General features: G+C 36.2%; 1 protein-coding gene across 37 annotated transcripts in view; it reads right to left on the reverse strand.

Annotated features, from left to right (window-relative positions):
• The window catches only part of LOC130082286 (adhesion G protein-coupled receptor L3-like), a 357,233-nt gene that overhangs the window by 256,253 nt on the left and 75,698 nt on the right, over positions 1-25,282 (reverse strand). For all 37 annotated transcript variants that reach the window (XM_056247124.1, XM_056247125.1, XM_056247121.1 and 34 more), the window contains exon 3: positions 6,373-6,556. In XM_056247124.1, coding sequence (XP_056103099.1) covers positions 6,373-6,442 — 70 coding nt within the window. In that variant the 5' untranslated portion in view covers positions 6,443-6,556. The remainder of the gene's footprint in view (positions 1-6,372; positions 6,557-25,282) is intronic.

The raw sequence follows: 25,282 nt of genomic DNA on the forward strand, positions 1-25,282 counted from the left end.
GGGAGTGGAACGTTCTGCGTGCAAATTAGCGTCTGGTTTAAAACATGCTTTTTTGGCGGTAAATAACGGCGCAAATACCAGCAAACCTCAGTAAATCATCTTGCATGATTCATTTAAATACTCTCCTCCCATAACTTTTGCGTCTGAAAGGGAAACTCCTCCTAAGGTAGACTATGGATCCTAAATTCCAAATTCAGAGTACGTTGAAAATCCAGTGCCAATTGTGCATATGAAGGTTTTTTTAAATATGCATCTGTGAATGGACTTGAAGCCAAAGCTGGCTCAGAAGTTTTTAAATTGTGTAAACCTCATGACACACGATCAGAAATTTCTGCATAAACTGTCCATAAAACCATTCTTGCATATATTGTTGCTTTCATTTCAATCCAACAATTTAATTCATTTAGATACTAATGTTTGCATGTACAGGTCAGAAGTTAGGAATAGGATGTTTTATGTTTTTTGAAATAAGTTTCTTTTCAGCAACGTGATGGACTGCAATGAAAAACAAATTGTTTCAATTAAAAATATAGTAAAAACAGTAAAATTATGAAATATTATTGTAATTTAAAATAACTGTTTTCTATGTGAATATATGTTAAAATGTAATTTATTCCTGTGATGCAAAGCTGAATTTCCAGCATTATTACTCCAGTCTTCAGTGTCACATGATCCTTCAGAAATCATTCTAATATGCTGATTTGCTGCTCAAGAAACATTTCTTATTATTATCAATGTTGAAAACAGTTGTTCTGCTTCATACTTTTGTGGTAACGTCTTTCAAAAACAAATCGTAATTATTCCAATATTATCCATACACAATTTGTATTATGAACTGTGAACACTGGGATTTAGCGAGTTTGCTTATCAGTACAGACATTTGAACTTTTTTGGATGGATGACAATACAAACGGCATTTTTCTTTTGAATAACATCCACTGACGACACATGCACCCTATAAAACCAGGAACACGTGGTAAGACAATAAATAGGGTCGATTTTTGACCGAAAAACTTTACGTTTAGTATGTTTTGAAATTTTTACTTAATTGGAATGGTACGAAACTTGGCAAAGGTTTTTGGCACTTGCTATGTGAACACACAGAAAAAATCAAATAAAAATCATGGACATGATTAGAAAAGGTTAAATGGTCCTGTGAAAAATAGTCACACTTGTGCTACTCGCGGTCAAAAATGACCACATTGGAAATGAATGGGAGACAAATTAGTGGAAGCGTTTGGTACGGCGGCCAAACAAAATCTTACTGTAAGCTAATTTTTTGAGATATCAAGCTCAAATTTGGATCACAACTTGTTTAGATTTATGGCTTTGATTTTCTTGCCGTTTTTATAGTAAAACATGATTTTGAAAATGCATTTTTTATGCATTTTTCATTACAATACACGTAAAATTACGTTACTTTTTTTAAGTTCACTTTTGTAAACTTTTTTCACTTTAGCAATATTCTGCCTAGTTTCGTCTATGAAAAGAGATCTAACTTAAAGGGATACTCCACTTTTTTTGGAAATAGGCTCATTTTACAACTCCCCCAGAGTTAAACTGTTGAGTTTTACCGTTTTTGAATCCATTCAGCCGAACTATACTCTCATTCCTGCGTAATAATCAAGAAACTTTACTGCCGTACCATGAGTGCAGCAGGCGCAATGATATGACGCAGCGCCTGAAAATAGTCCCCAGCTCCGTAACTTCCAACGTGACCGGGACTAAGTGCCTGCGCCTGCTGCTCTCATGGTACGGCAGTAAAGTTTCTTGATTATTACGCAGGAATGAGAGTATAGTTCCTAGCCATATCAGCCTAGAAAATCGCAACTTTACATTTTCCGTCGGTCTTATGGTGCGTTCACACCGGACGCGAATAGCGCGTCAGGCGCGAGTGATTTCAATGTTAAGTCAATGCAAAGACGCGTTACGCGCGTAAAAAATTCCTGCGGCGCGAATGAGGCGTAGAGCGCGGCGCGGTAGACGCGAATACGCCTCATTCGCGCGTCAAGTTCGCGCGAATTGAGCGTCTGGCGCGTTAAGCGCGTTACGCGCGAATGATTTAGTTAGTGCTATTTGTGCATTCACACGTTTGACGCGAATTCGCGTCTGCCGCCCGAGTTGAAAAATCTGAACTTCTGCGTCAATTCGCGCCGCGTTAACCAATCAGGAGCCTAGCTGCTTGCTGCTGTCACGTGGTGAAGTATCTGGATGCTTCAATAAATTATTTTGTAATATATGACTGTGGTTCTAATGCACAACAAAGCAAATATTTTATCACATAAAACTTGATTTCAATATATGAGACATATTCATTTTGTATTGAATGCTATTTATTCCATATCTAGATTATATGAAATATTATTATAATGTAAAGACAACCAACATATAAGTTAGTGTCTGGACAGTGATGTGTGAGAGAGAGAAAAAAATCACAGGACAGATTAATCACTTTTGGAGGCTGGCTTCGTTTATTATCAAAACAAAAATAAATGACAGATTAGGTGGATGCGGATGAGGGTGAACCTCGCGCCGGGCTGTAGAGCGCGGGCTCGACAGGCATAGACCACTCGAGGCCGAGGGCTTATACGGCCTACGCTGTCCTCGTCAGCATCCTCACCATTAGGTCCACCAAACCTAGCTCCTGGAGCAAATTGTGAAACTCTTGAAACCCTCCGGAGGTTCTGGTGGACCCGAGTACAGCGACGATGTCCCCTACGCAGCTGTTTCTGCTCTCCAGAGCATATACGAGCGGTGACTCTCTCGAATAATGCTAATGCTAATGCTCGATAAACATCTAAAAAGATGGCCGCCAACGGGTTTCGAAACTTTCGCCTCCGGATTTCGCCTCTGACGCGCGTAAATTTCGCTTCAAACTTTTGTTGTTACGCGCGTCAATTTCGCCATTGACACGCGAATTAACACAAAGTGGTCAAGCGTCAAACTAGACGCGGTAGACGCGAATTTGACGGGCTATTCGCGTCCGGTGTGAACGCACAGTTAGTGCACGATGTAACTACAGAAGAGTCCAGTTTTAAATAGGAAAAATACGAAACTCTTTGGTCATTTTTTTTTTAGAAATGCTAATGGTCTTGTCCACTTCAATGATGTATGCTAAGCTATGCTAAAAGTGGTACCGCCAGAACCGGAGATCGGCTGAATGGATTCAAAAACTGTAAAACTCAACAGTTTAACTCTGGGGGAGTTGTAAAATGAGCCTATTTCCAAAAAAAGTGGAGTACCCCTTTAAGTCTGTGCTCTAAATCAGTCAAGATTTACGACAGTTTAAGTTGGAAATTTAATTTTCAGGTCTATGCTCAAAAAGTGAAAGAATGGATTATAAATACAGCGTAAATATAATTTTGTATAAAAATCCCCTAAAAATATATTACAAAATATTAAATAAAAAACATTATCAAACTAAAATATACCACATTCATTTCGTTGACAAAAAATAAATAAAAAAATCGGTCTTTTTGGACCGACACGCGCCATCCACATTTTAGAATATTATCAATGGAGACACAATATGTAATCTAAATGTTATTACATCAGAAAGTAAGAAAATGTTCACGATATGTTATCCTTTGTGATCATGCAACCTCCTTTTTTTAAAACTTCTAGAGAGAAACTTTCAGTCACGTAGCACACAGTGTCCTTCAAATTTCACATGAAAATATACATTTTGTAGACAACAATATCTCAGCTTGAATAGTGATTTATTCTTTCCACTATGAAGGATAAAAACAATATTTCAGGTTATTTAATTACAGCAGAAAGATTCAGTATCTTCAGAAGAATGGCTGCCTTTAATGCATGAGTGCTGTTTCCTTTTTTCTTTATAGCAATTCAGAGTCAGAGACTGTACAATCAGTGGATATGTGTGTGCTTTTAAAAGCTCTGAGGCTTTAGGCCTGTGCAAGTCTGTTTGTCAAAGCATATTGGGGAATTTGTGTGCTTTTCTGTTGTGTGTGCACTTAGACTGTTGTGTATTGAGTGGAAAACAGAACAATGCCGAACACTAGCTTTTCTAATTAGACGAGCAGGAATGCATGGATACCTACAAAGAAATGATAAATAAATAATTACCGACCTCATGCTATTAGACATCTTTATGTCTAATTTTCTCTCGAAATCCCACTGCCTGAATCCTACTTCTTTACTGTGCTCTGTTATTTTCCCCCAATCTACAATTACGTTACTCTCTGTACAACATTCTGTGGCCAAATATCCTCTAAAATGATGGCAGCACCTCTAATCGCCCATTATGGTCATTTTCTTTTCAAGGAAGAGGTACACTGGTTTCGCTGAATCGATTTTTTCTCCATTCCAAAAATCTAGTGAGCTATATATATATATATATAAAGTAATGGCCAAAAGTGATGTCCGGAGGGGATTTTTTTTTAATGACCCTTCAAGTTTGATTGAACGATCCAAATATGAGAAAAATATTTTATATTATTTAATGAAGCACAAATCACTAAACTTGGTTTATTTCAAAGAAAAATGGGTAACACTTTACTTGAATATGAAGGAGGGTTTAAGCATGTTTATGACAACTGTCATTAAGTGTCATTTGCTCAATTATGACATTTTTAATGCAAATATGACATTGTTTGAGATGTCTTTGTTATGACAACTTGACATTACTAAGACAACACAACCTGTCATAAATATATCATAAACATGACATAGCAGATTAACTCTCATTCTTAAGAAACCACTTAGTTTTAAGGGTTAACAATACATGTAGTTGGGTTTGACATTGGCTGTCATGAGGCAATTATAATATTTTAATGTCAAATTAAATTTGTACCACTGTAGTTGAGGTCAAGAAAAATATTCATGACACAGTAATAATGCCTCATGACGGCTAATGTCAAAACCAACCACATGACAGTTTAATGTAATGTTAACCCATAAAGCTAAGTGGTTTCATAAAGCTGCAGTCCGTAACTTTTTTGAGTTAAAAATATCCAAAATAATAATAATAATAATAAACATAATCATCCAGTGTTCAAAAATATCTGCTTACCTTTTCTCGATTCAAAACGGTTAGCTTGTAATAATGCTTTTAATTCCAGTGGTACTGGTGGGTTTCCGCGGGAAATTCGAGCATGTCTTTGCGTCATTACGTCACATCTGTACACATAAAGAAGGAGCCCCGGCAAGCAGGCTATATTGCGTGTGATCATGTTGGAGGTGGACATTTTTAGCCTTTTCTCACAGCAGCACAATAATTAAAATTATGGCGGATCTAGAAAGGAATCGACAATCACCAGTGACAACAACTGTAGATTCAACAGTTGTAAAACCAAAAAGAATCCAGACTTCTGAGTGGGTAGAGAAAAAAAGAGACTGCAACCGTGCCCTCGCGAAAACAAGAATAAACTTCGGCAGGGCTTTTGAAAGGTGGCGTGAACTCCGTGACTTGAAGGGGTTCAAAACGCACGCAGAGACGGCTTTTTTTCTGCTGGACAGGTAAGACATTTCAATAGTTTGTGTAACGGCAGCACACTTGTTCTCTTAATTCACGCTGTTACGGAGTTTCCTTTGTTGTTGCTTTTTTTGTTTTGCTATTAGTACTGTTTTACTTCATTGTAACATACAATTTACTTCATTGTTTTTTTCCCCCATAGTTGATCAAAACAAAAGTGGATGTTACTTACTTGTTCAGATGACATTTTCATGTGAAAATTCTTATGCTGGTCATACTTCCAAAACGTAGAATCTGTGATTCTGAATGCCAGTCACAGTATCCACACCGGAGCGGTGATTGACAGACACGCACTCTCCTCAAAACAATGTGTTCATCCGCGCTGTTTCATGCCAATGTACAACTCACGTAAAGTTGATAATTCCGCGAATCACTGCAGTTACAGATTTCGAACAGAGATGGCGACAAAGAGGAAAAAGCTACGGACTGTAGCTTTAAGTTTGATAATTAATCTGCTATGTCATGTTTATGACAATTTATGTTGTTTTGGTAATGTCAAAGTGTCATTACCAAGACACTGTCTGACAGGTTATGATGTATTGGTTTATGTCAAGTTGTCATAACAAAGACACTGACAGGTTATGATGTATTGGCTTATCAAGTTGTCATAACAAAGACATCTCAAACAATGTCATATTTGAATTAAAAATATCATAATTGAGCGAATGACACTTAATGACAGTTGTCATAAACATGCATAAAACCGCCTTTATATTCATGCTGTGTGTCATGTCATGATTATGAAGGTGTCATGTCAGTCTTATGCACACCCCTTCAAGTAAAGTGTTACCGAAAAATGCATAGGAAAAAAAGAAGGAAAAGGAAATTGACTACAACATCAGTTATTAATATTTCAGTGGAAGTATAAGACTCACCTAGAGTTGCAGGCTCCAGCAGACTGGCCAATAACAGCACTTGTAAAACCCCCATGGCCCCTCCCCTCATTCTGGATTGGCCGGTTTGTGTGTGGCTCCTCCCCTTCCAGCAGAATGGTTAGGTGACTGTGTAGTTCACTCAAGATTCAGAGTGGTTCTTTTTGTTCAACAACTATAAAACCACCTATGAACACAAAAAGAAGACAACACTTTTTTTAGTGGTCAACCGGCATGGATTTTTCAATGGTACAGATACACTGAAAACTTTGTTTACATAATATTTATGCAAATGTATTTAAGCATTGCCCTCAAAATTGACTGGCACAAGGGACAAATAACACTTCATAGGCCAAAGCCAATCGTATAGTCATGATCATTTGTAAGTTTTTATTTAACAATTTGTAATAATTTTTGTTTTAGCTTTAGTTACCATTCACAACTGATTCAAATTAGCCAAGCATCAGCTGATTTATCACTTTAAAAATTGCAGGTTATCAGTTATTTATTATGGTGAGCACATCAAGGCTTAAACATCTCCAATTAAACTGCCATCAAGTAGCTGCTTAGTAAAAAGTACCATAATATATCATGGTATACTGCCATTGTTTGTTTTTGGACAAACACCAATACATTATGTTAATCATTAAAGCAATAAAGTGCCATAAAGAATATGGCAATAATTCAGTGTTACATCATAGTACCACAGTATTATTGTTTGATACCAGCACACAGTAGCCTATGTTAATGTGTTAGTGTGATCTGATCTGCGACAACACAGTGTTTGACTTTTTTTCCCTGAAGAAGACGGAGCAATTTCTCCGGATGGCTGATGACAGTGATGGAATGTCCGGGGTCAAAGGTCACCTGACAAGGAAATTTTCACTCATCAAAAGAAAAAAGAAAAACACTCAGCGCAGTATTCTCCTGAAGGCAGTAAAAGAATAAATAACTCCACATGTCAAGGAACTGATACGTGGGGTCCCATGATGCTTTGCAGCATTGCTTTAGTGTTAATTAGGAAATAACACCACATAATGACCATAACAGGCATAACCCATATAAAGCCTGTATCTAGCAGATGCAGCACAGACGTCAAGCCTTTTACAGATTCAAAGCCATGGGAAGGTGTATTGCGAGGAGCCACACAACGTAAGTTAAACCCCTGGTAACAAACAAGCTTTTCAACACCTCACTCTCCGTCTCTCCCTCGCTCCTTTCCTTCCTGTGGAATCCCGTTGTTTTTGTGGCTCTTGGGATCTGGCTGATAAAGGATCCCGTGGAATGCCGGAGCGCTCGGCTCGCTGCACTGGAAATGAATAGGTGCTGATGTTTACAGATTCTTCAGGCCTGAAATCTCCAAAGCATTTCAGACTGGGCAAAACCAAACACTGGAGCACAGAGTTTCTACTGGACAACACACTACCATGACAGATATGACCCACAGAAACACTGCTCAGCTTACTTGGCAATATACACTGCCCAGCTAAAAAAAAAAAGAAAAAAAAAAGGTTGCTTGACCAAAAAATGATGCACCTCTTGATGGAGGATGGAGGGGGGAGGGGGGGTAGTGTATACCCATTTATATAATATTATACATTTATTTTTAATATAGAATATACATATTTTATTTCAGCTTTATTTAAATTAGCAAAAAAAATTGTAATAGTTAGATTTAACAATGAAAGTTTAACAAAAAGTTTCAAATTTAATGTCATTGACTATCAAGTCAAATATATTTTAAATGACATGTAATTGTACAAATCTTTTTTCTGCATGACCACATTACCACCACAAAGTTTTTATTATTATTAAATACATAATATTTTAACAAAACCACTTCTGACTTTTTCAAATAACAAAATTACTAAACCTTAAATTTAAAATTTAAATGAATGCTGAAATTAGATGTAATAATAAATACTATAAAAGTATATAAATAATACTACAATAACACTGGTTTAAAGTCACCATGAAATCAAAATGGATGGAATATTCCAGTATTTATTATAAATGAATTATCTGTGCATTATTATTATTTTTTAAATCTGTTATCTGTGCATTTTCTTGTAGCGACATCGCTTCTCTTCTCTGATGATGTGTATACTTGTGTGAGGGCGGGGCAACCTGTCACTCACATGAGATCCACCAATAGCAAACCACAACCATCCAATCAATTTCTCATTAACAAAATCAAGTACCGCCCTACATTTTTTCTTGTTCTAGAAGCCGTTTCACTCTGATATACATCACAATAGCGAATAAAAGACGACCACAACCTCCATTTCAGAGAGTTCACCACAAAAATGAAAAGTGAGTAATGATTTACTCACCCTCACAACACAGTCACGTTTTTGGTTTTCTCATGCTTTTGTTGTCTGGGAAACAGTAGCATGACACATTCAAAATGTTGTGTTCACTGTTTTCCAAGTCATATGTGTTTGGAACAACATGAGAATTGAAAAATTTGTCTGTGTGTGCGCATCTTCTCAGTAATGTGTGCAGAATGTGAGGAATCAGCCAATCAGAGCAGAGAAGGGCATCCTGGGAGAAGCAGGGGATCAGGCGAGGGCTGAATCCCCAGTGTCAGCGCAATCGCTGGGCTTTTTGAACCATGATTCCCTGTCGTCAGCGAGTGCATTGGGCTTGTTGCTCACCGACTCAACCACAACTGTCATGCTCTTCCAGAAAGAAAAAGGTCTGAATAAAGACACACACGCACACCATTATCATGTGCATATGTGACAGAGGGAGTTGTGAAGTCACATGGAGTATGTGAAAAACATGACACGTTTTAAACACGCATGCACACACAAACAAGTAGCAGCACATAGTCAGCTGTGGCGGTGGGATTTGAGCTAAATGTGTTTCTCTACATCTATAATTGAGGGTGAGATTTTTCAGAAATTATCACGTGCTGTTACACCTTTCATGCAATTTTACCAAACTAAGTCATTCCCAATTGCGCACACTCACTGTCTCTCTCTCTCTCTTTCTCCGAAACAAAATCTCCAAGTTTAACCAAATGGAATTTCATTCCTTTGAGGATTGACGCAAATCTGGCGAAGGTATCAGACCAGAAATATGCTCATTAGCTCAAACTAGTTTTGGATCTTCTTCAAATTAAAATTACCACAGGAAGCATTTTAAGGTCACACACTCGTCAGTGTTAACATATGCTCAAACACTCACAGATGCAAACAAACTCTGGAGAGAGAACCGACTGCTGTGAATACGACCTCTTGGCACGCGCTACAGCTCCATTAGGTGCTAAACACACTCACAAATAAACTACTGTACTCATTCACTGTAAAGAAAAAAAAAGTTGACCTAACTTAATACAAATAAGGCAATCTATCACATTCAACTTAAGTTAACTCAACTAATTTACTCCAATTAAAGTCAACTTAAATACTTTGTATTTAGATTTAGATTGTTTAGCATTTAGCAATGCAGGGGGTTACGATCCTTGCTCTTTCCTCGTCTTTCATTCTGTTTGACTTTCAAAGCTTTCTACTTGATGCGAATCGTATTTGCCTCTTAAAACAAGAGGCAAACATTTTTTTTCCCTGCTAGGCAAATAAACTGCATACAAAAGTTTCAGATGCACATATACCTCAACACAACACAAATCTCAAACATGGTGGTGATCAACAAATGTTAATTCGGTAAAAATATGAACTGAACCATATGACAGCTAAATAACAGTGACAACAACAGCTGCAGCATGAATTTAGCCAGTAAATGCATGATTTTATTCAAGCTGCAAAGCATGCTGGGAACTGGCACAACATTGTTCAACGATAACTCAATTTGGAAAGTTGGGACAACATTTGGATAAGCTTTGGACAAATACTTGAGAATCTATAAAAGGCCAACAAAACAACTTTTGTTAAAAACATGTTTAGAGTATTCTTGTTCACTCAAGATAATAAACTGACTCTGTTCAAGCTACCTTGTTATATATTTTAAATATTTCTGTTTAGCTTTAATTAATTGTTTCATTTATAATATATATATATATATATATATATGAAACATATTTTAGCGAATAAGCTGAAATAAAATAAAATATTAGATGTAAAAAAATATATAAAATAATTTAACATCAAATATTAATGTTTTATTTTATTTCAGCTTCATTTCAATGACCAAGAATGATTTTTAACAGTTTTAGTTTGAGTTAATAACACCACTGTATTAAACACACATGCCAATTTGCTTTGTATTCATGTTGTTGTTGTTGTTTTTTTTTACTATTTTCACAAAAAAGTTGAGGAGAAAGGTACTGACGATTCTCAGGACGATTTCAACCGAGGGAGACCAAAGCCCCCCATCCCCCCCACTGGAACACGATTTCAATCTTTTATCTTAACTAATACTTTAAAAGCACTTCAGAATTTTTCACATAACAAAATTTACTGAACAAACTAAATGAAAACTGAAATTCTAAAAATAAAAGCTAATTTGAAATGTTAGTAGCCTATATAACATGTTTTGGTCACTTTATGCTTTGTTGTCTGTGCAACAGTAGCATGTCATGTCAGAAAAGTAAGCGGTTCTTGAACAGAAGCAGCTGCAAAGTGGAGCAGACTGTAAGCGGCTTGTTAAAAGCCATACTGTATGCAACCACTCAAAAAAACACTCATTCTCAGAGCTCTCGTAGTGTAGTTGGGAAATGATCAAATGTCCAATAAATGGCACAAAGAGAAGTTTTTTCTCACCCGCACATCTTTAAATGTGTGTTATCTGACCATCTATGTGTGTGTTTGTGTGTATGTAGGACAGAGTCCATATCATGATAACGATCAGGGTGTGTGTTGGTTTCCTCTAGTGAGCCGTGTGGAGCGACAAGAGCTTTCATTAGGATGATCTTCACTCACACAAACACACACTGAGAAACACAATCCTGCGACACAAACGTTATCTGATGGGAGTTGAATGTAATGCTTCCACCGCAATGAATAACCTGAATACTTCTCAATCCTTACAGTGTTTCAAAGGCAGCACACTATTGATACTCCTCAAGTACGTTGGTTAGCAACTATAGTGATTTAAACACCAGTTGTAAGCCTAAGCATAAAAGGGATCGTTCACACAAAAATGAAAGTTGTCATCATTTGCTAATCCTTATGACTTTCTTACTCAACACACACGCACGCAAAATAATATTGAATATCGTTGGTAACCAAACATTTTTCAACATCATCTGAATTGTGTTGCATATGTGCAAAAACATCTTCTGCAGGAAAACTAAAAAATTAGCATTCATCAGCAAATAATATGCAATGCAAAATTGCAAATGCGGCACTTCATTTACACAGAATCACAAGCCTAATATTTGAATTCACCTAAAATTAAAATTACTCCTTAGTTGTCTTGCAAGTCAAGTCAAATTTATTTTGTATTGCGCTTTTCACAAACACATTATTTCAAAGCAACTTTACAGAAAATCATGGTGTTAATGTGTATAATACATTCAAATGTTCCTGTCTGAATACAAACAATCAATCAAGCTAAGATTTGCTATATACAGTAGTGTGTGTGTGTGTGTGTGTGTGTATGTATGTATATATATATATATATATATATATATATATATATATGTATATATATATGTATATATATATATATTACTTTACATTAGTGTTGGGGAAAGATACTTTGGAAAGATACTTCACAATATTGTATTGCTCCCTAAAAAAGTAACTAATTGCATTACTTGGTTATTTTTTATAGAAAATTTGTTAAGTTACCTTTGCGTTACCATTTTTTTTTTATAACAAAAAAAAAAAGTTATATTTTTGGCAAATGTAAAGGCCCTTTCACACCAAAAAATGAAATTAATAATCCTCAGGCTGAAGGAAAAGCAAAGTCATGCCTGTACAGTAGATGACGCAGCTCAAATAAAGCTTTTTAGCTGTGCTGCCATTCTGGATTGCAGAAGAATTGGATGCAGGAGAAGAAAGTTCAACACTTCAGCAATAAAAAAATTAAACACAAAGTGATGCTTATCTAAAGTCATTTTTGCTTATTAGTATGGTTGAATTGGACCATCGAAAGCCAGCAGCAAAGACATTGGTTAATAAATTGAGATGAAAAACGAGTATACTGTACGTATGTGATAAAACTGGGCATACTTTATATAAATCCATTCCACTTCATATAATCCAACTTTATATAAAGAGCTGCTGTATAAAGCCCTGCTGTTTCATTCAGCAAATACAAATTTAGTTAATAGCTATCCAAAACTAATGAAAACTCGCATTACTCAAGAATAGTGAGTGAACACACACACACACACACACAAACATTTGCATTGTGTTCCCACACTTTGCATGATTTTCCATTGTGGATAAAAAGTCAAAACAATTCCTCTAGACACACACTGCCATTCAAATCAGGGTTCACACACACACACACACACACACACACACAATCACAGTAAGCTTTAACACATGCATTGTGTTAATCATGTAAAGGAAGAGGGGCGTAATACTTTGTGGACAAATATGTACCTATAAGTGAGATACATCTGACAAAAACTCATCTTTTGTAAAATGGAATGAAAAAGTATAACATTTAAAACAATGTAATGGTAAAAAATGCAGAAAATTTCTGTAAGGGTTAGGTATTTATACGAACCTGTATATAAAACCATTCGAAGTCCGTGGAGTGTGTGTGTGTGTGTGTGTGTGTGTGTGTTAATTTATCTTGAGCATCCAAAATGTCCACTGTCGACTGGGTCCCATTCCATAATTACACATTCCAAAACTATCAGTGCATTGGCTACTTGGTGCAGTCTAAGTCATTCATCCTGTGTGTGTGTGTGTGTGTGTGTGTGTGTGTGTGTGTGTGTGTGTGTGTGTGTGTGTGTGTCCTGGTAAACCCTGTTATGGGGACAAAATGTCCCCACAAAGATGACAATATGCAAAATTCTTGTCCTTGTGTGGGAAATTTTTGAAAAAAGTTTATAAATCATACAGAATGATCTTTTTTGAAAAATGTTCTGTGATGGGTAGATTTAGGGGGTTGAATATACAGTTTGTACAGTATAAAAATCATAATGTCCATGTAAAGTCCCCACAAAACATGGAAACCCAAAGTGTGTGTGTCTGAGTGTTTGTGTGAATATGATCTTAAAATAAGTGAGGTTTTAATTGTCTCCACAAGAAAGGTAATTCCGGCAAATGCAGATTCCTGTAATAACATTATCAAAAACAATCCAACTTCCAATTAGCATAAATGCTGTGAACATTCACATAGACCTAAGCACACACACACACACACACACACACACATAAATAAAATCAAGAAAAATAATCTGTTGTTGTTGCTCTAGCGGCATGTTATAACAAAGATGAAATATGAGGCACTCACACCCCGCGAGTTTGCAAATGGTTTTCAACGAGTTTAGTTTTGATTCCTTTACAGGAGAATTTTTTTTCTACCTCCTACTTTGTGCATCCTACATTCGACTCATACATTCATCTGTTCCTTCTTTCCTTTCTTTCTTTCTTTCTAGAATTTTTTTATTATTAGAAATTCTGGTAACACTTTAGAATACTTTTCCATCATTAATGAATAACTACAGGAACAAATGAGTAACGCATTATTAACGCTCTAGTAACTACCATTTACTAACAAGAAACTCTAATTAATGAATTAGTAAGTGATAGCACTTAGTCGAACGTGGTAGTTCACTATTAGCTAATCAATAACTACATTTGTTATACCTCCCAGAGGACTACTAAGAACAACTTTTACAGGTTCATAATTAACATGAATAATGCATAATGTATAATTCATTCTAAAGTGAAGGTCATGGTAACCCACTAGTAATGACTCAAGTATTACCAAATCCTTCTGGAGGAATAACAAAAAATTTGTATAAGTATTCTAAATGGAAAAGCATGATAACTCCCTAGTAATTATATTGTTGTGGACATTAATTCATTAATGACAGAACAGTATTCTAAAGTGTTACTGAAATTCTTGATTTCTTGATCAGTCAAGATTATGTATTTCTACACTTGTATTTACTTCAGCTTCAACTTAACTTGAGTTGAGTTGAACTCAACTTGTGTGCTGTGTGTCTGATCTGTTCAGTGTTGTAAATGATGTTGTACATGGTGCTAATTGTTGATGGTACTTTATGTACAGCACCTACATTTTTATTTTGTTTTTAATGGTGCTATATAAATAATGTTGACCTGAGTTGAATTGAGTTGAGTTTTGGATTTAATAATAATAACTAAAAAATAATAGCACTCTGTCTAGACAACGCTAACTCACTCGTACGAATTTGTGCAATTTGTCTAAACCCCAGTGATGGGTACACTGTAAAAAATGATCGTGATTTTAACGGTAAAACACTGTAAAAATGCTACAGTGAAAAACTGTTAATTGGTTAACAGAAAGTTTCCTTACTATATACGGTAAATAACTGTGATATATATAATGGTACATTTAATGTAATTTTACTGTAAAATACCGTTAAATTTACAGTTTTTGGAAGTGAAAAAGAACAAGTCATTGTATAATTTACAGTGAAAAAATGTAAATTGACATTCCCACAATTCCCTGCGTGACACTTCACATTTGATGTATTTTGTTTTTAAATAACTGTTTCTTCATCATTTTCTTAGTTTTTTTCTAATCAGTTAGGCCTACATTAGGGTTTTATGTTACATTTAATGTTGTTAAATTAATGCTTATTGCATTTTTTTAATTTCAACATGTTACCATGATGGTGTTTAATGTTTGTGTGAATGACACTGTGCAGCTTCTGTATATTAGTATTAACTTTCTTGTGGATGAGCTGCTTATGATGAGCTTTGGTTGACCATTTGACTCTCATCACTGCTGTGATTGTTGGCTGTCAGTGTATTACAATGGAAAAAAACAGATATTAATACTTCAAAAGGTCAGTAAATTAACATTATATCAGATAATGAAATACGGTTTATAGCTGTAAAATTATATACGGTTAAAAGTCTGTAAAGCCTAAAACGTTGCTACCGTATTTTTAACAGGAAAACTCTGGTAACCACAGCTGCCAGGGTTTTCCTGTAAATTTAACGTTTTTTTTTTTTACAGTGTAGGTTTAGGGGTGGGGTCAGGTGTAGGTCATTCATATGATTTCATACGAATTGGGCAACTCGCAAAATATGTACGATTTAGCAAAAATCTTACGAATTCGTACGAGTGAGGTCGTATGAATTAGCCACCTCATAAAATTCGTACGAATTGGCGTTAGATCGGGTTGGTCCAGAACACCATATAAATGGTAGCAATACACTGTAATTTGATTTGAATCTGAATCTGCCTCAGTTGAAATCGAAAGGAAAACTTATTGATACACACACGCTCTGCACACACAATGGATTTCGTTGTTGTTTGATCTCTGTGCACTTATTCGGACAAAAGTCGCCTGCTGAGGGACTGAAAGACAAATCCATGCAGAGTTGTACAGTTCTACACACACACACTGTTGATCTGGGCACAGTTTATCTAGCGGCATTCCTCCCGCTGAGGGCACAATATGGTCCTCCACGTGGGACGTCTGATTGGCCACTGGGTCCTTCAATCACTGCCAGCATCCAATGGCGCGAGCTCTGATCATGTGATGCGGGATCAGCTGCTGTTCATTCTTCAACACACCTCTCTTCCTCCATCTGTTCATCTCGTCTCGGTGGCTGCATCCCAGAGCTCATTCTGTTGTTTGGTGCTTGTATGAATCATAGGGTGGAGAGTTTATTGCTCAATCTGTCCGTGAGGACAAGGTGATATTGCTTTGGCCCCCCCGAGGACAAATCCGGTCCTAGAAAGATGTGTGTCGGGACGAAGGACACCAAATGTCCACCACTGCGAGGGTTAAATGTCAGGGTCAGTGGGTTACACAATGGGACGTAACCCCTGATGACTGTCCAAATGAACCAATTCACTAAAATGAATCCGAATTTCCATTGTCATTTGAGAGAGAACATTTAGGAAAGTATGTGTGCGGCATCAGCTTACTTAACTGTAAATCTGTGTGACACAACGTGGCTTTATGAAAATAGCTGAATTACTGTTAGACTACAACAAAATTTCTTAAGTAGTTGTTTATGCATTCTATGGCTGGATTCTTCAACTGCGCATGGGCCAGATAACTGAAAAAAAATCAAGCATGGAGGTATTTATTTACCCCCATAAAATTTGAGCATTTTTTATAGCAAGTAACATGCTAACATGTAAACACCCTTTATACTGTGATTATCGACACTGAAAAATAAGGGTTATTAAGGGTTATTAAAGTTTGGCAAGGTCCAGAAAAGGTCTGGCTGGAGAGCACAAACATGATTTCATGCCAAATAACAAAGACTGTCATTTAGAAACATAATGATGATTTTATCATTTTAGAGATGTTCCTACAAAGTAGGAAAACTGAGAAAGAACTTTCGAAAGATCTGCTTACATATTTGAGTATATCAACATGAGAAAAATCACACAAGAAAGACACGCCATCTAATACAGTTTACAAGAGCAATAAAGAGAGAAAAAATAAGAAAGGAAATGTCTATTCTTCTTCTTCTTTAATCATCCCGGTTTGTGACCTGTCACAGTCAATACTGTAAATTGCACATATTTGAGCTGATAAACAAGTGGAGTAAAAAAACTTAAGGTGATGATCAAGGATTGAGAAGGTTCTGATAGAGATTAATATAATCTAGATGTTTGATTGATTCATACCGTTCAAAATTTTGGGGTCTTTTCTGCTCATCAAGGCTGCATTTTATTTATTTTAAAATAGCTGTTTTATATTGTAACATACAGTAGGCCTATAGTGTAAAATGTAATTTATTCCTGTGATGCAAAGCTGATTTTTACAGCAGTCTTCAGTCACATGATCCTTCAGAAAATTCTAATATGCTTATTTCCTGCCTTAATAAACATTTTTTTATTATTATCAATGTTGAAAATTCCGCTGCTTATTGTTTTTTATTTTCTTTGGAGACTCTTGGAGAAATTTTTCAAGATGTTTTGCTGAATAGTTCAAAAGAGCAGTAGGCCTATTTATTTGAAATAGAAACATTTTAAAAGTCACTGAAAAAAAGTATTCATTCATATTAAAAAATAGTCTTACTGACCCGAAACGTTTGAACGTTGGTGTACGGTGGGATAACGTAAAAATGTACATTATAAACTATTTTACTTTTCAAAACAATTCTGCCAAATACTTTTTTTTTTTTTTTAATCATCCAAACACATCCAGATGGAAGCTGCATATTTGCCTTTAAAAACTGACCAGGCAGAATGTTACACAAACCTTAACATCCCTGTTTGAGAAGTATGACAGTTTGTTTCATGTTTCAGACACAGCCTGCAAGGGAACCGCATCCAAAACCAGTCAAAGTACCATCACTGATTGCTCAGAACACACACACACACACACACACAGATTGGGTTTCCATGTTTACGGGGACATTCTATAGACATAATGGTTTTTATACTGTATAAACTGTATATTCTCTCCCCTTACACTAACCCTACCCCTAAACCATACCCATCACAGAAAGCTTTCTGCTATTTTAGATTTTCAAAAAGATCATTCTGTATGATTTATAAGATTGTTTCCTCATGGGGATCAAAAAATTAACTGGAATGAACTAATTTAACTAATGCAATTAACTAAGCATGACTATTAATAGGTTTGTTTACTGGAGTCGACATGGAACGGCATTTGAAACCCATTTTTATTTCCAGATCATGATGCATTTCACACTTAAACAGGATGATTAACTAGAAGAAAATGTAGGGTGGGACTTGATTTCACAAATTTCATGCCAGACTGCCATTATGTCACGGCAAGTTTTCAGAAACACTGCATTGCACTTACAACAGTAGCCTAAAACAGTGCTTAAATTGATATTTGGCCACTGGTTAACCTTTCTCTACGTCCGCAGAAAGGAAATTTGTTTCAGAGGGAGAGCAAGTGATTATATTTTGATGAAAAACTACAGAGACAAACATCTTTTTATACTGTAACATGCAATGATGAATCGTGTGCAATAAGACCAGCAACAAAGAACGCACATTTGGCCAATATTAGATTTAACGTGGGCTTAGATTTATTTCTGTATTTATTGTTTTATGAATATGCAAATGAACACTTTACAATTCGGGGGCACTAATAATAACGCACAGACTAATGCACAGGTAATTATGGGTTAATGTATGACTCATGAAGAACTAAACCATTCATTAATGATTGCTGCATCAGCAAGAGTCTATCTCATTAATAGATTAAGTAATATATGAATTGCTATTAATTTAATGTGTCTTCATGTATTAATTCCTAACAACATATATTCACTAATAGTGTAAACGAATGTGTTAATTACCACAATGGGTCCAAGCCGTGCATTTTAACTTAGTTGACTGCTTTAATTAATCATTGTCATGACTTTACTTGTTGAGTCACATGACTATTAACTCATTATTAAAGTAATATATTATCTTTGTTTATATATAAAATGATTAGTGAGTGTTGGTTTGGGGTTTTAACACGAACAAACACAAGCAAATACAAATACTTCCCGGCTTTTTGTAAAATCACAGAATTATGAGGCAACAATACAGTCAATTCTTTGAATCACCAACTGATGAGATCATGAAGTTAGTGTTTCACTGTGCTGCCGTGCAACGGTTTTCAACCATTGTGATCCCATCTAAAGGGAAAAATATTCTGTGGACAACGGCTGAGGAAAGTACAGCCATTAATCACAGCGACAGAGAGAGAGAGAGAGAGAGAGAGAGAGAGAGAGAGAGAGAGAGAGAGAGAGAGAGAGAGAGAGAGAGAGAGAGAGAGAGAGAGAGAGAGAGAGAGAGAGAGAGAGAGAGAGAGAGAGAGAGAGAGAGAGAGAGAGAGAGAGAGAGAGAGAGAGAGAGAGAGAGAGAGAAAGAAAGGAGAGGGAGTGAAATTCATAATGAAGGAAAGCATTGTCTATTGTTCTGTATATTCAAGAGCCAATGAGATGCTTTCTAATTGCAAATGCATCAAATTAATAATGAAAATGAATTTTTTTTAGTAAATAGTCTCAAATCTAACTAGCAACATTTACATTTCTGTTTAGTAGTGAAATCATGTGTTTCACATTTAAATCCAAGCAGCACGTATTAAACTGAGAAATACTCTACAATATTCTACAAATAACAACTGAAGTAAGAGAATTATGGAAGCACGTTTCCGTCATGGAATAATAAATAATAATAAAAAAGGTAATTGCAACTCTCACAATTCTGACTTTTTCCCTCGCAATTGCAAGTTTATATCTCACAAAAGGCACAATTGTGAGATAAAAATAATTGAAAGAATGTGACACAATTCAGACTTTTCCCTTTGTGATTATATCTTCTGATTATGATTTTTTTTCTTCGAAATTTCACATATTTTGAGAAAAAAAAAATCTGAAATGTGAGACAAACTTGTGATTTTGACTCTTTGTCTCAAAATTGTGAGGTTTAAACTCGCAATTCTGAGAAGAATTGTCAAGTGATCCTTCAGAAATCATGCTGATTTGCTGCTCAAGAAACATCTCTTATTATTATCAATGTTGAAAACATTTTATTCAAACCAAAACATTTATGTTTCGATAGAGCCACAGAGCCACTAGTTGACAGCATATTAAATTGGAAAAAGATAAAGAAAAAGAACACTGATCGCTCTCATTTTAAAACAACAAAGACGTCGACTCACAAGCCAACTACATGGATTACAATGGGACTGCTCTGGATTTGTTGCATCATTGTATGCCATTTGCTTCAAGTCCAGACATGGTATACAATATGAGAAGATCTGTGATTGGTCCGTGTCAAATTACAGCCAATCAGAGTTATCGTGCCGTGAAAAATTCTGGAAGTCATGGAAACTCGGAAAAGGCGATAGATTACAGTACAAGGAGGAGAGGCGTTCTTCAGAAGGAGTTATTTTACCTGCATATATCCACAAACAAACACAGACACACACTAACAGAAAAGCACCATATCTCTTATTCCATTTCTTTCTCTCTTATCTGTCCTCTCTCTCTCTCTCTCTCTCTCTCTCTCTCTCTCTCTCTCTCTCTCTCTCTCTCTCCGTCTGTCCTTTGATGGTCTGTTGGGAATGCGGCCCTCTGCCTGAATAACTTCTCCTCCATTCAAATTCAAAGCGATCCGTGGCTGAATGTGGCTCCCTCTTCACAGAGGCTTTTTATTGAGTAATATTTTCATCTTTTCATCTATGGGAAGATTGTAAATCTCACGGCTTCAGAGTGAGAAGAGAGACGGGCAACAGCGTATAAACCCTCTATCCTGTTCGCGCTCACGCACGGCAGATGCATAATAAGGCATGTAGAAATGCTCATAAACTTATAAACAACTTTTCTCTCAGTCGGATCTCTGGAGAGATATGTGTGCGTGTGCGTGTTTATGCTAAAATTTGAAATGGCCAGGGCCGTTTTTCAAAAATTGATGACAGTCATGCATAAATTATGCAAAACTTTGTCCTTGTGCCAAGTAACACATCTATGGAATAATGATCGAACTGATTTTGGTGGACCAGAAGAAACGGAAACGGTGGAAAAGATCCCAGCATCCTTTGCTCTCGCCAAACATTTTGGACAGGTGAACAAAATAGCGGATGGTGATTGAAACCATGAAGCGCCACCATAAAAGTAGTGTATTGTCCTTTATTTTAGTTTTTTTTTTTTACCTTGACAGTAGGGCTGCATGACTAATCAAAATAAAACTGAAATCGCAATATGGCTTAGTGTGGTTTAGGATGCTCTGAGTTTGGGTCGCTATAACATGAATTTGTAAATGCAACATGGATCATCCATCTTGCCAAACTTGTAATAAGAAGCGCTTATCAACAGAAAGAGAACCTATAAGCTTTATTCTCTCAAAATAAAAGTTCAATGGTTTAAAGTTTGAAAATGAAGAAATTAAGATAAATAATAGTATCTTACGGTTGTAATGTAAAATAAAAATTATTAATATTATTATTATATATTATTAATATATTATATTATGATTATATTTTTTTTTCTTTAAAAAAAATATTTTACAGTGGAATATTTAATATTTCTTATTTTGTTTATATTTAAAATTGTTTATATGTTTATTAGTGCTGTAAAATCGATTAATAGGGATTAATCACATCGGACATAAAAGTTTGTGTATATATATATTCTTATATTTTCCAGACTTCAGATGGAAAAACCAGCTATATAAGTCCATGTGTGCTTTTTTACAAAAACCTTCAAGTCCACATCTTTGGACAAGACATAAGTGGAAGTGGCATTTAGAGGTTTCTGTCAGTGTGAACCGGTATTTCTGAATGGGCTCAGGCTGGGATTTAGCGGGTTTGAAGTGAAAGTATTTGATGAACGTATATTATGTGCGGAGAGCATTCGTTCAATGTCGTTATCTCATTTTTGACTGACGTTGCGTCTAAAGTCTTCATATGCACACACACAGTATGACATGTTTACACACTTTTATGTTAAATGTGATTAATCGCGATGAATCTATTTGACAGCACTCATTATTATTATTCCTTTTTTTTATAGCCATTTTGACATTTTGGCCCCAAAAACAAGCACAGCAATTTTTTGTTTGTAAGTCGCATTTTAAAAGTCACAATCATATATCTTATCAGAAAATCACAATAAGAATTTTACCCCTAATTGCAGCCCTCCGAGACAATACAAATCACCTTTGCTTTTATTGAATTAAAAATAACAGCTCACAAATTCTTCAAAATGTCCTCCTTTTGGGTTCCACAAATGAAAGTCATGCAGGTTTGTAGCAGCATGAGAGTAACTATTTACATTTTTAGGTGCACTATTCCTTTAAAAGCTTTGAGGAACTGCAATAAGAAAGATTTTCTCAACTTTTCTGAACTGCTTGTAGCCTGGGAAAACCCAGACAACTTCCGGCAAATTTAGATTTGCTCTGAAAGTTAGTCTGGCAAAGAGCTCATTCAAGCCCATTTCCAATCCGCCGAAATCGAGGCACCAATCAGAAACGTTGTGGCGGGCTTTACACGATGACGACAGCGCTGGGATTTTGAAGCAGATTTTGTAGCCTACATTACAAAGATGGATGCCGCCGTCGAACATCACTCGTTCGAATCAGCTATCGCGTCTGTTTTAAGCGATTTGAACGTTTCCTTTTTGTTAAAAACCGAGCAAAGAACAACACTCGGTGATGTTTCTGCCGCTCTGCATACGTCATCTCCTTCAACGCTCTGATTGGTTTTAGGTCTATCTGCGACGTCCGTTGGTGACGCCCCTCTGGAAATGATTTGTCTATGACGCTTTGCCAGACCATAACTCAGTTACAACAGAGAATGGTCTGGTTTTAACCAGGGCCGTTTGAAGGAATTTGGGGGCCCCAAGCAAAATGGACATGGAGGCCCCCCAAGCCCCCCCACCCCACACACACACACTTACACACACTTTATATGAATAAAAAAGGTTTACAGTGCAAATACTGCTGTTGCATACTGTGCATAAAAAAATAAAAAATTACAGTGACATAAGCTATGAAAAAATCATGTTCCTCTGCCTTTTTCAGGTTAAATAATGTTTATAGATGGGTAAGGTTACAAATGATTTATTAAGTAAAAAGACTGTTTGCTAACAGTTAAATGACAATTAAGTAAATATTAAATAACTAACAATTTACCATCTATTAATGATTGTTATTATAAAGTGTTACAGAATATAAAGATATGTTAGCATTTCCATATTTTGATATTAGAAGGGAAATGAATGCTGCTTTCACTACCAATGCTTAAAAACATCCCAAGCTAATGTTTGATGCATGGAATTTATTGTGTGGTTTTCCTAACCCCCATTGGTAAATAGATTATCACGGTGGAATAGTTATGCTATGCCACTTTCATCAAAACCTATTAGCTATAGCAATGTCATGTCATTAAATACGATAAACAGTGATTCTGGAACTCCTTAAACCGTTAAAAAACATATTACAGTATGTAACGTTAACCATATTCCGTCCGTTCGAAAAAAAAAAATCCACTAACTGTTCGTTACAAGCAGCATTTGCCGTCAGGCAGGTAGCTAACATAAACATATTTTTGCTAGCCTTATGTTACCTGACACCATTTGTACAAGACAAGTAGAGCTATTTTTATGCAGTGTAATTTATTACTTTACCACTATCTGGTATTTTTCTTAACCTTCTCTTCCTTTCTCTTCTTTCTTTTCTGGCTTCCTGAAGCATAATTCCGCTTCATGATAACTCCCGAGGAGGTTTGTATTTTGCCGGCAGCAGAGATCGCGTGGTTGGCTGGCTGCTGTCAGCGACTACTGAGGGGGCCCCCTTGAGGGGGATTCCGATAACAGTGTCATTGCACTTTACTGCATTGACTATCAAAGGGGCGCTCACAGTTTGTCGTTGCATTTTATTCTTAAACAGTCGTTGTCTTGGGGCCCCAATCCAGCTCGGGGCCCCAAGCAATTGCTTGGTTTGCCTGTCCTGTTCCGACGGGCCTGGTTTTAACCAGGCTAGAACTGCTTGAGTAAAATCAGCCCAATTATAAACGTACCCAGAGCGCCATTCTCAACCTCCATCCAGCAACCTAATCGAGACCATTCCTGCCTTGTTCCTGCTGATGTTGGCAGCTCATTAAACCCGTGGCCTGAACACATCACTGTGTACCAGAGTTACAGATGTGTGTGTAGCAGGGTAATGTTATTTTACGAGACGTGTTAACAACCAGACGGAGCCATGTTACTGTATTTCCGCTTTATGCTAAACAGTGGCTAAAGTTCAGAGAGCAAAGCGTCACTTAGTAGAGTTTGGTTAAACAGAGACTGTTCAACACCGTAAAACCGCTCATAACTCTCAGTCTCAGTTGACATTTTAAACAAAATCATGAGGTAACCTTTATGTGTCTTTCGAGGTGAATGCGTTTAGCGTTTCTGAGAGGAACTGGTCAGTGATTCACTAACATTTCCAAGTTGAAGAAAATAGCTAAAATGACTCGTTTTTCAGAGTCAACACTTCAGCCATGAATTTCAAAACATTTGCATCAAATATGACATTTCTAAAGATGCATTAAAGCTGCATAATATATACAACTCCTCCTATCCCTGTTTAATGTGCGAAAGGTATAAGTATACAGTAGCTGTGTGAATTGGTTGACTTTCTGAACTCAGAACATATCTTGTTGTGAAAAGATGTACTTTAGCATACTTTAAAAAAAAAAATAGTACACTTTAACAGAATATACCTAAGTGCAAACTGATTGTAATGTTGATGGACACTTAATTTCATGTCATTAAATGAAAATAGTTCAAATTGCAATTAGCTGAACTTTTGAATGCTTTTTGACCCACTCAAGTAGGACTTAAAGGGGTCATGAACTGCATTTGAAAATATTTTATAATGTTTCCTGAGGTGTATGTATAACGTTATGATTTTAACATAAAAAACTGTCATCGTTTAGAAATAAAATTAATTTTGTACCCTGATTTTAGCCCTCTGATTCGACTGCTGTTGTAAGGGCCATGTCTGCTGTGAGACTTCAATGTAAACGCCCATTGCTGTGATTAACTTACATCTTTGCATATGAAATAAGTATTACATGTGAAACTCTCTCTTAAACTTTTACTATGTTTTCACAATTACAGCTGTCAAGATTAACAAGTCGTGAAAAGTGTTAGCATTATATTGATTTCATCATAACTAACAATGCAAACACCATGTAAATAAGATATCCATTGTGCAGTGTAGACAGCGTTATTGATTATAACTCAGTCACTGATAAACTCATGCTGTGTGATTGACATTGTAAAGGGAGCATTCTTTGATCGATTATGTGACAGATTATGTTCATGCTATAAAGAGAAGCAATGTG

The sequence above is a fragment of the Rhinichthys klamathensis genome, unplaced genomic scaffold (assembly GCF_029890125.1).
Source record: "Rhinichthys klamathensis goyatoka isolate OS25496 unplaced genomic scaffold, OSU_Roscu_1.1 h1tg000042l_1, whole genome shotgun sequence".
In the NCBI taxonomy this organism is placed as follows: domain Eukaryota; kingdom Metazoa; phylum Chordata; class Actinopteri; order Cypriniformes; family Leuciscidae; genus Rhinichthys; species Rhinichthys klamathensis.